Below are 12,094 nucleotides of genomic sequence, written 5' to 3'. Positions count from 1 at the left end.
TAATAATTATTTTACTATAAAATTTTTTTTTCTTATCATTTATTTTATTTTAAACTGTCGCAAATACATATGTATTATGTTATATTTAATAACTTTATTTGTTTCACAGATAAAGAATACGGAGACAGACTAGAGGAATGTTGAGAAGTTGCAAAGCGGACTGTTAAGTGGCAAGTGACATTGAAATGTGTTCGTTTCAGACTCTTTAATTAGTGATTTAACTTCGTGTCAGATACATTATAGTTCGTAGTTATTTTTAAAAGTACTTTTAAAAAATATTATTCTTAATACGGACTAAATTTATTATTGTTCGAGAAAAGAAGCTGGAAAATGAAGATTCACGTAAGTAAAATATTTTATTTTATTAAAAGATTTCATTTAAAAAAATAAATATATATACACATAAATTTATAATTGTGATGTAGAAAATTGAATATTTGACCATAATATCTTCATTATTATCTATTTATTTAAAAAGTGATATATAATTATTTTAAATTCGTTAATAATTTAAATTTTGAAACTTATGATAATAAATTAATATTTAATATGATTATTTATAATTATCAGATTAAAATAAAAATTGTAATATCAAGAATGAATGTTGAACTGAGTAGAATATTAGACCTGAATGATTTTAATAAATATCAGTTATCAGAATAAAAAAAAAAAAGTTTAAAATATTTACTTATTTTAATAATTGGCATTGATGAATATATATTCGTATTTTCTTTCTTATAGTTTGATTATAGTCAAACTGTATAAAAGTGTCTATTTATTTTCCAGTATTTAAAAATAAAAATAAACCAGTGTTTTAACATTCAAAACATTTCTCATCTTACTACATAAAAATCATGAAAATGAAAAAAATCAAGATCTAATATTTTATAACATTATGAAGTTAATGTAATAAAAGATAATATCATTAAAATTAACATAACATACAATATAGGAAGGTATTTAAATAATATAGTTTCTTTGCCTTAATAGTGGTACATCAGAAAAATAGATTTCTGTACTTTACGTAAACTTAAGATTAGACTAGACTAGATATTATCGTAGACTGGAGTTAATTTCTAACTGCCTTAGCAGCTTGGGGACGACAAACTCAGAGAAAACATCTTCAGTCTACGGTATTATCTTTGGAATACGTTTAATTTAAAATATATAGAATTTAAAATAAAATTAAAACATTTTCATATTCAGATGTGCCACTATTGAAGTAAAGCAGTGATATTAAATGTTATAATCTATGATATTAAATACTGTAATAATCATATAATATAAGAGATTTGAAATTAATCTAAAAAAGGAGGTAAGAAAAAAAAAAAACGTAAAGCATAAAATATCAGATAACTTTTTTAAATATTATAGCATGTTTCGTTAACTTTATAAAAAAAAAAAATGTTTAAATAAAGTAAATTGTATCCATTTAAGTCTCTAAAACTCATTAATATTTCTTTAAATTTCCAACGTTTCGGCATCCTCAAGGGCAATCTTAAATATAAATTCACAGCCTCATATCCAACTTTGCTGGCTATTCCGCCCAGATCTAATAATTTTAGTTTTAAACTTTTAATTACGATTTATCCAACACTTTTATCACTCACTTATCAACAATTTGATTTAACGTTAAGGTTGATATGAAATACATTAAAATTTTTAAAATCATACAATATACTTGGGAGCGGGTAGCTCAGTAGTAAGGCACTGTGCTACTAACTCCAAGGATTAGAGTTCGAACCCGGCTGTACAGATAATTAATTTCTGTTTAAAATTATTATAACGGACTATATAGTAGTATACCTTAGAAATTATCTTCTAGGGCGCAAAATACAAAATATGTATACAAAACTCCGTGGTCCCTGTAGACGTGAGTCAAACCTGTGAGTTTAGGAGTTCTTCGGAGTACCCAGCCTCATGAAGTGGGTTACCTTAATTTGTTCGCAATCTGGCGGTCGAGTGTGATTTTGGCCAAGTCATTTTCTTGCATAACCGTTGGTCTAGTTACAATACTTCGTTACAAAGTGCCTGCACCTCTGATCTTTCATGGGTTGTAGCATTAGAGATTTATTTTATTTTTTTAACATAATATATTGGCGCAAATACAATAGGAAATTTGTAGATGTACCATAATTAAATAGATAATTATTAATAAAAATAAAAATAGCAATGATAAGGAAAAAAGTTTTACGTAATGAAATAAGAAATAACGAAGGAGTTGGTAACATATTAAATTCCATCCATCACTTTCACTTAGTATTTTCCTCGTTACACCAACACGTCGAAAACCTCTCTTCCAATTTGGCTTCATGTTAAAGGAAAGTTGGCAATTAGTATAAAAATGGTTCCAGATCAATTTAACCAAATTCCATTCACTACTTTCGCTTACATTACATAGCAAAACTTTTTTTTTAGGATTAATTTTCAAAACATGTCGAAAGAAACAATTATTTTATTTTCTTATGTATTATTATATATGGAATATATAGTAAGGAGGAGTATTTCTATAGTAAACAATTTGTAATTCTACTATTCCATCCACCGAAGGCCAAATTACTAAGTTTCGCAAAATTATCTGTATGTGAGTATTATATTAGTGTTGTAGTATTATGTTTATATAATACATGATAATACATATTGCAATATTATTGAAAAAAAATTGAAATATTGGATGGTAGAGAGCTGCTTTATTTTTATACTCTTTTTCCTCATGAATATTAGGATTCAAAATGATACACTGGCTCTTTTGCAAGTATTTTAGTATGCTTTCATTTGTCTATATGGAATATAAAGTAAGGGGAAGTATAGCGATCATGAATGATTTTGAAATCTTGAAAAATGGTATGTATGCTTGTGGCCAGCCTAGCTAAAAACAAAACAAAAAAAAACACGAAACTAAAATTATTTATATCGGAAGAAGATAGTTGACCGTATGATGTAGATTGTAGGAAGATAGTCCGGGAGGCGATCAATAAAGCTATCAAAATAATAAAAGAAAACTATTTTATATTAATCAATGTTTCGTCCCACTTTGCAGGGATTCGTCAGGGCTAAAAGATGAAACAAGATACAAACATTAGAGAATTGGCAAAACATTAAAATAAAAAACATTGTTATGTATGTAAAGTAAATAAAAATAATAACAATATAAGAAAGTATTCATATAGGTTTATTTATTTTTTCATTTTTTTTTTTTTTTTAGTTTTTGGACTTGTTGATTTGTTTTTTAATTTATGTATTCCTTTAACTTATTTATTTATTATATTATTTCTTTTAACTTATCTATTCATTGATAAAAAGAACAACTAACTTTTTGTTTTGTTTTTTCCCAAATCGATATATTTATTTTTTTTAATTAATGTGTTTCTTTGTATAAACTGATCTACTGCAATGACTGTTATGTCCTTGATTTGACTTTACATTGCTATCTGATGAAAAATTTGTTTTACGGATCGAACATGGATAGCGGATCACTGGAAAAGGGAGGTCTGAGAGAGTAAGATAGGGAGAATAAAATTATCAATTAAATTGATAAAAAAATAAAATAAAATATTTGTATTTAATATTTGTAATATTTATATTTGTAGACGAGTATTGATTGTAAAGAAAAAAGGAAGGGGAAAAAATATTATTGTTATATTATGTGAATATATGTCCGATCATGGATTGATTGGTATGCTGTGTATTGTAGCAACTCAATTTATTTGGCCGACATGGCTAAGTAAAGCATTTCTCTTTGTCAATTCTATGTTTTTTCATTTAGCCCCGACGAAGCCCTGCAAAATAGGACGAAACGTTGGTTAACAATAAATAGTTTTTCTACTATTTTGGTACCTTTATTGACAGCCACCCGAACTATTTACCTACAGTAAAATTATTTATTCCAGACGGGTATATGGCTGGAGTTGTAGCAATTTTTTCAAAACACCATTCAAACTACAATTTTGATTGAGCTCGGTAGATCAATGTTGAAATAGTCTGATATGGCTATTCATTTTGTTTTTTATAATCGTCCTTCTTTTAATTTTTTCTATCGAAAACCTATAAATTTAAACTATTAAAGCTTTTTAGTATTAACGTTGAGATAAGAGGAAAAATATTTATATATACATTATATACATATAGAAAATACATTTTTTGCAATTTTTTTTTATTTATTTATTCATATTTACATTTGTATCGTAATTGTGAACAAGTACAATGGAATAATTCAGACATGAAGAGAATCTACCCATTGATAGAACTTCAGTAACATTTATAGAGTAGAAGATTTCGAGGCCATCATCTTTTCAAACGCCTAGGAGGATTATCAGGTAATGAAGGAGAAGCAAGGTTAGAAACAAATGGGATTCGGCGGTTGGGAAGATTTTCATGGAACATTGAGATCCTGTGGATGAATCAATTTGTGATAGAGTAAAGAGCATTAAGGATTTTACGAAAGATTTTGGATTGTGAGGGTTGGATACGAGACGAATTCGATGGTTTAGTGGAGTCCCAAAGCTCAACTCCGTATGTCCAGATATGCCTTATTACAGTCATATAAATGAGTCTTATCTGATGGATTGAAAGTTTTGACCGCTTGTCTAGTAAGTGTTGAGGATTCCAAATTAGTCATTTGTCCACGTGTAGTCCTAAGTAACGGATCTGTTTGACATTCTGAAATTAGAGTAGTAATATAAACGTATTATATACCATTGGAAAGCAAAATATTTGTGAAGAAATAGTATTTAACATATAAAGTCGTTGCTTATCTAGCCAATAGAAATGGAGAAGGAGAATATATACTGACCTACTCGACAAACTTTATTTTTGTTGTCTATTATTCATAGTAAACAAAAAAAATGTCCGTTGCTGATTCGATTACCGCCTAGAGTAGAGTAATGTTAGCTCGCACACGACCGAGCTTGGACACTTTCTTGTCGCCCCGTAACTGACATACAAATGAGCGAGGACAATTCTGAAAGTGAAATTTAAATGTTTTCCATTTACTTAGAGAAATTGCTTTCTCTGTTTCAAAAATATTATATTATTACTCTAATTGAATATTGTAGATATTACAAATTTATATATCACTTCCCTTTTTTTCTTCTTGTAATTTCAAAACATATTTGTTCCCGAAAAAAAGTTATTTTTGTGCTTTGTACTCGATTTATTTTATAAACTATATTGATATTCGAATTTAGAAGGAAGAATAAATATATATAATACTTTTTAAAATTTATTTTGTATTCATTAATTTATTACTAATTAGAACATAATAATAATTAAGTATTTATAATCTTAATATTTTCTTGTAAGACTTGTAAGACTAGTAAATTTTTAAAAAAATAAATAATATAAATTCCATCCATTATAGTCTCAAAACCTTTGATTTCTCTTACAAGTCCGACGTTTCGGCCAATCCGGCCAATCTTCAGGGACAATCTACTACAAAACAGCTTTTATTACATGTATGATCCTACAAACATTTCAAAATCTTTAACATTATTATTTATAATTTACCTTACGTTAAAAGAACTTTGAAATTATATAATTTAAAAAACTCTAAACTCCATGCAGGCTATTCTGCCCTGGTCAAAAACATCAATTTCTATGAAACATTAAAAACATTAGGTAAAAGATATTTTTTTGTTAATAAGTATATCCCACATATGTTTAATTACCTAATTAGTCAATATTCACTTAAATCAAAATCAAAATCATATTATCACAGACACTATTTCTTAAACTTTTATCTCAACAATGCTTGTAACCTTCCTCCACTCAGTTCAAGCATTTAAACTTATTTATTATAACTAAATTTTTGTCAATTTTCCTCTTTCTTTCATGGAATAAAAATCAGTGAATTTCAAAACAGATACAAGAAATTTAAATCAACACTATGCAGAGATATTAAGTAAGATTAATTTATGAATAATACAGGATAAATTGAATGTGGATAATTATAATTAGTCTTGATAGGAATTTTACTAATGAAATAAAGAGGAAAATTGACAAAAATGTAGTTATAATAAATAATTTTAAATGCTTGAACTGAGTGGAGGAAGGTTACAAGCATTGTTGTGATAAAAGTTTAAGGAATAGTGTGTGTGATAATATGATTTTGATTTTGTTTTAATTGAATATTTACTAATTAGGTAATTAAACATATGTGGGATATATTTATTAACAAAAAAATATTTTTTACCTAATGTTTTTAATGTTTCATAGAAATTGATATTTTTGACCTGGGAAGAAAAGCATGGAGTTTAGAGTTTTTTAAATTATATAGTTTCAAAGTTGTTTTAAGATAAGGTAAATTATAAATAATAATGTTAAAGATTTTGAAATGTTTGAGGATGATGGATGTAATAAAAGCTGTTTTGTAGTAGATTGTCCCTGAGGATGGCCGGATTGGCCGAAACGTCGGACTTATAAGAGAAATCAAAGGTTTTGAGACTATAATGGATAGAATTTAAATTATTTATTTAAAAAAAATTAAGTAGTTTGTTATTCGAAGACAAAAATATGATTTTATGTTTTTTTTCTGAGCATTTAAGTATATCCTTCTTATTTGATTAATTTTATATTAATTAGGCGGTCTTTTTCAACGTTTCGTGACCGTCTATCACCGTTCATCTTCAGGCTACAATTTTATAAATAGTAATAAAGTTTTTGTATGTACTTAAAGTTTTGAAAATTGTCAATTTTTTTCATTTCTACTTATTTATTTACAGAAGGCGCGAGATAAAAAATTTCAAAACTGAAAAATGAGAAGCATTTTCCGTCTTTAACCTTGCATTTATTTCATCGTAAATTTCGTTTTTTCAAGTTTTAATGGAACCTAAATACCTAAATGCCTGTATTACTCCATTATAAACTTATATCAAATTTACTAGATGTAGTTTTATGTAAATACACTTGTAAATAGCAATAAATAAATTTTAAAAAATATATATTTTATCCTACGCCATTTTTAAGTTCAATTTATGTTACCAAATCATAATAATAAAGTATACGTGTGAATGTTTAATTTTTACCAAACACAATAATTCATAACAAGCTATCAATTGTTTTCATTAAATCTATCTACATCCTTAAAAATAGCAATAGTGAAGCATTGTTGGATCAACTAGTATAAATAAAAAAGTAAATAAAAACAAATTTAAATTTAAAGTATCAAATCACCTTTACCCTTTGTCGTAAACCTACCGAATATCCTACAGTATACTTTAATAAGGTTGCTCTTACCCCTGTCGAACAGATCCGCTACCTTGGACTACATCTGGACAAGGGACTAATTTGGAATCCTCACACAAGACTTAAATGACACGAAACTGCTCGTCGATTTTGACTATTACAGCACTTACGAGACAAACGGTCTAAACTTCCAACACATTACAAAAGACTGATCTACATGACTGTAATAAGGCCAATCTGGACATATGGAGTTGAGCTTGGGGGCTCCACTAAACCTTCGAATTCCTCTCGTATCCAATCCTTATAATCCAAAATCCTCAATGCTCTTTACTTTGTCACGAATAAAATCATCTATCAAGACCTGAATGTTCCCTATGTAACCGATCCAGATATCAATCCTTCCATTATAAACTCCCTAACTACTTAAACCCATTAATTTCTAACCTTGCATCTTCTTTCATTCCGGACAATCCTCCGGGGCCCCTAAAAAGAAAATGGCCACGAGACCTGCTAGTGTAAAAATGTCATTACAGTGCTACCAGTGGGATGTGTTTCTACATGCTTGTACCATACCATTATGATATTACTTCAAATTTACTAGATATATTTTATGTACAGTTGTAAATATCAATAAATAAATATTTGAAAAAAAATTAAAGTAAAATAACATCTTAAATACAACCATTCCTATTTACAATATATATAGGGTGTTTTTTTAAGCCCGATAGAACTTGAAATTGTAAAAAATAACACAAAAAATTAAATTGTAATCAAAATTTTTTTTTTATTCGAAAGATCAATACGTGACATTAACATTTGAAAATGATTTCGGGCATATGGGCACCGCGGCTGTTCTTGACGAAGCGCATTCTGGACGTCAAATTTTCGGCCACTTTTTCGAGCACTGCTGGCCGTATGTCACGAATAACACGAACAATGCTGGCCTCCAAGGCGTCAATTGTAGCTGGTTTATCAGCATAAACCAGTGACTTCACGTAGCCCCACAGGAAATAATCGAGAGGTGTCAAATCGCACGACCATATGCGGCAATTTTGCTTATTAACAAATCCGTTAAGCCAAAAATGCGCCTCATCGCTGAACACAATTTTACAGAATGCGCTTCGTCAAGAACAGCCGCGGTGCCCATATGCCCGAAATCATTTTCAAATGTTAATGTCACGTATTGATCTTTCGAATAAAAAAAAAATTTTGATTACAATTTAATTTTTTGTGTTATTTTTTACAATTTCAAGTTCTATCGGGCTTAAAAAAAAACCTATACATTCCAGCCTGGAAGATTCCGAATCGAGCTTTTCCCACCACTTGTGAAGGAAAGAGCAGGAGTTAGGTTTAATACGATATTATCATTATATATGGAAAGAATTGGCGGGGTATATTACGATATTTTATATCTATTTCATTAATAAAATATAAAATATTATATATCACTAAACATATTCTTTTTTTATTGGTGCTAAGCCCTTCAAAAATATAAGGCGATGATAAGTTGTATAAATGACGAAATAATGTTTGTAAGATTCCTCCACAACTTCTCTTTCCCACAGCCATTGCTCATGTCCTTCGCGTTATACAAAAAAGAGCTTGTCAACATTCGTGAGATAATATATGAAACTCTCTCCATTACTACCACCAGTTTGAACAAATTTTATGAAAAGAAAAACCCTGTCTAGACAGGAACATTTTACCAGAAAATATTAGATTACAGGAATCGGGATGCGAAAAATTGACTTATTTCGACATCAAGGTTTGTCCTATATCAAACTGGCGTTCAGTGATGCGAAATTCTGAAACACATCCTTCTTATGTTTTTTGAGATGCTGAATTCGAAATAATTATTTAATAAATTTTCTTTTATTTATTTATTTGATGTAATTTACAACTATACAAATAATAAATACAATAAGTAAATATGTTGTGTGTTTCATATACACTTGAAATTCTTGGGAAGGAACCACCCATTGGTGGTACTTCAAGCATTAATTTAAATTAGAAGGTCCCGTGGCCATCTTCTTTTCAGACGACTCGGCGGATTATCAGGGATTGTTAAGGATGAGAGATTAAGAATTAATGGGTAGGATGGGTAAGGAGTTTGGAATGAAAAGACGCATATCTGTTTTGGGCCAAATCTGCAACGAATGGGATGTTAAGGTCTTTGTGAATGAGTTTATTTGTAACGTAATAAGGACCATTAAGGTTTTCACGTAGGATTTTGCTGGATGTGGGAGGAATTTGATGGTTTGGTGGAGCCCCGGAGCTCAATTCCATATGTCCAAATTGGTCTGATTATCGTAGTGTATAATAATTTTTTGTAGTGAATGGGAAGTATTTAATAAATTTAAAAAAAATCCTAAAAGGCCTGGTTGTTATTTCTTTTTTTTCATAGCCCTGATGAAGACCTGAACATCAGGTCGAACGGTCGGTACAAATAAATTATTTTTGTTTTAATGTGTTTTTCTGCTGACCGCACCCCCCCCCCCCAACCATCTTCTTTTCTTATTTTTTAATGAAATATTGCTTTTAAAAAAACTGTATTTCGGGAACTATTGAATGTAAATTATTAGGGCTCATATTTGGGAAAATTTACTCTTCTTTAAATGATGTTTTATTAGGTTTTCTAGTGTTGTTGGTAGTTTTTAAGATATAGAGCCCCGAATGTAAAATTAATTTTTTGTATAGTTTTTAAACAGCCGCCTTTTTTTATTCTACTATATTTTTTATTAACTATACTTGAAGACTCATCAATTTTGACAAGTAATTACACATAGTTTTCAATTACATGATAACAAATTTGGGTGAAATAACTTACTTTTTCTCCTCTTGGCTCTTCTACAATACGTAAAATTTTACATTTTTCCAAATCTATATCAATGGAACAGATTTACCAAATTTTAAGAAAATCTGTCATAATAAACTCCAAAAATGTATTAATTGATATAGAATAATCCTGTTTGTAAAACTCGTTTGCTTTTTCGGCCATTTTCTGACTTATACTTCATTTTCCCTCTTCCTAGGATTGATACACTTAAATTATATGATACAATCGATAAATGAAGATGTTATAATTATAAATTTAAAAAAAAAAAACTTTTTCAATACCCTATACAAATTTTGTTTTTTATGAAATAATAATTGGTAGTGGTTTCTGAAATGTTACTAGTATAGCTATTCCATAAAACATCTTAAAGTTTAATTATGTTACTATAATCGGTAGCGGTTACTGAAAAGTAACTAGAACGGCTTTTCTATAATCGAAGAAAAAGTTTATTTAAATTATACAAAACGATTGGTTCCGCATGATTCGATTAATTTGAGATCTAAAAATAAATTCGAATTGGCTTGTAATCCGGACTTAGATTTCACTTTTTTCTAATTTCACAAAGACCTAATCGAAGACATTGCCTAAAACCATTTAATTTCCCTAATGAACATTATTATATAAAAAGAAAGCTAAGTCGTGTTTTGATCAAACAACGCGAATCGAAGAAAGTCCTTAGAAGTGTCCTTAATTACGTCATAGCCTCATAGTCAATATTAGTTTGGTGGAGAGACCACTCCTAGGGTTATTGTGTTCCTTTTGCTATTGTCCTTCCATTCTCTTCTTCACACATGTCTCACGTCCTTTCTTCAATTCCTCATTGTTAGATATCATAGCATTGACAGGTGAGGATATCTCGACCTATATCTATCTTTTAGAATCGGCATTTAATATTTTAAGGGTATTTGTTGTTCTTTGGAATGAGTTTTGACCTCTATTTATGAACGGCCATCCTTAATCAATGGATCAAAGGCTGCCTCGGGCACTTGGGTGCAAAATTTTAATTAAATGATATAACTGATTTTAAAGAATCCCAGAAAAAAAAAAAAAATACTGTGAACAGTATTTGAATTTAAATCTGTACCGCAACAAACCATGAAGGGTCAGGAATCCGTAAGGAAGTACTGTTACTAGACCAACGGTTGTGCAAGGAGGTTATTTGGTCAGAATTACGCTGGACCGTTATATTTTTACCTCCTTCATGAGTGTACACCGGAACGTTCCCGAACCCACATGGGCTGGCTTATTGGCTGCAGGTAACATGAATTCTGAATTACTACTGCTATTTAATTTTTTCTTTAAGTTCAACATCCTGAATTTTGTAACTTTTTGGAGAAAAAGATTAAATTATCAGCCAATACCATCCTTACATGTTTTTTTATTTTATCACTATGCTTTGTGAAAAGTATTGTATAATTTGAAACCTTTTCTTTCCTAGTTCCCGAAAAATTTGGTCTGGTGGTACAAAGTATTTTTGAGCATTCAGCGACTCAAATTTGCCCCTTAGGTAAATAAAGTATCAGAACTCTAATACTAGATATTGCATTCAATTGTATTAAAAAACGTAAAGGGTTAAACTAATTGTTTTATTATTTCAATCGGTACAATTTTAAATTTAAATTCTAAATTTTAATTAATTAAAAAGAGAAATAAAACTTTATTCACAAAAATTGTGCTGGCCAACTCTCTTGGGTTGCAAAATTATACTGTAGTAAATTTATAATAATAGTAATATATGATATTTTTTTGGTTTTATAATAATCTCCTTATTATTCTTATTTCTCTATTATTTATGTATATTTTTTCGGTTTTATCATTTTTGCTCTTTTTTTTTTATCATTTTATATTCTATTTTTTCCCTTATTATACTTATTTCTCCATATTTTTTTGGTTCATTTAATATTATATAAATTCATAATACAATTTATAATATAATTTGTGCTCTTTTATAGTTATCTTTCTAAATTTTATTGTATCATTTTTTCTCCTTATTATTCTTATTTCTCCATTATTTATGTATATTTTTTTGGTTTTATCATTTTTGCTCTTTTTTTTATCATTTTATATTCTATTTTT

General features: G+C 28.7%; 1 protein-coding gene across 1 annotated transcript in view; it reads left to right on the top strand.

Moving 5' to 3' along the window:
• LOC106685054 (titin) overlaps positions 1-12,094 on the top strand; it is a 92,268-nt gene that overhangs the window by 1,561 nt on the left and 78,613 nt on the right. The window contains exon 2 of the mRNA XM_067052328.1: positions 110-342. Coding sequence (XP_066908429.1) covers positions 331-342 — 12 coding nt within the window. The 5' untranslated portion in view covers positions 110-330. The remainder of the gene's footprint in view (positions 1-109; positions 343-12,094) is intronic.

The sequence above is a fragment of the Halyomorpha halys genome, unplaced genomic scaffold, assembly GCF_000696795.3.
Source record: "Halyomorpha halys isolate HHAL.00 unplaced genomic scaffold, Hhal_1.1 Scaffold3.1, whole genome shotgun sequence".
In the NCBI taxonomy this organism is placed as follows: Eukaryota; Metazoa; Arthropoda; class Insecta; order Hemiptera; family Pentatomidae; genus Halyomorpha; species Halyomorpha halys.
Note: the sequence above shows the minus strand (reverse complement) of the source record. Positions and strands in the feature narration are given on the sequence as shown.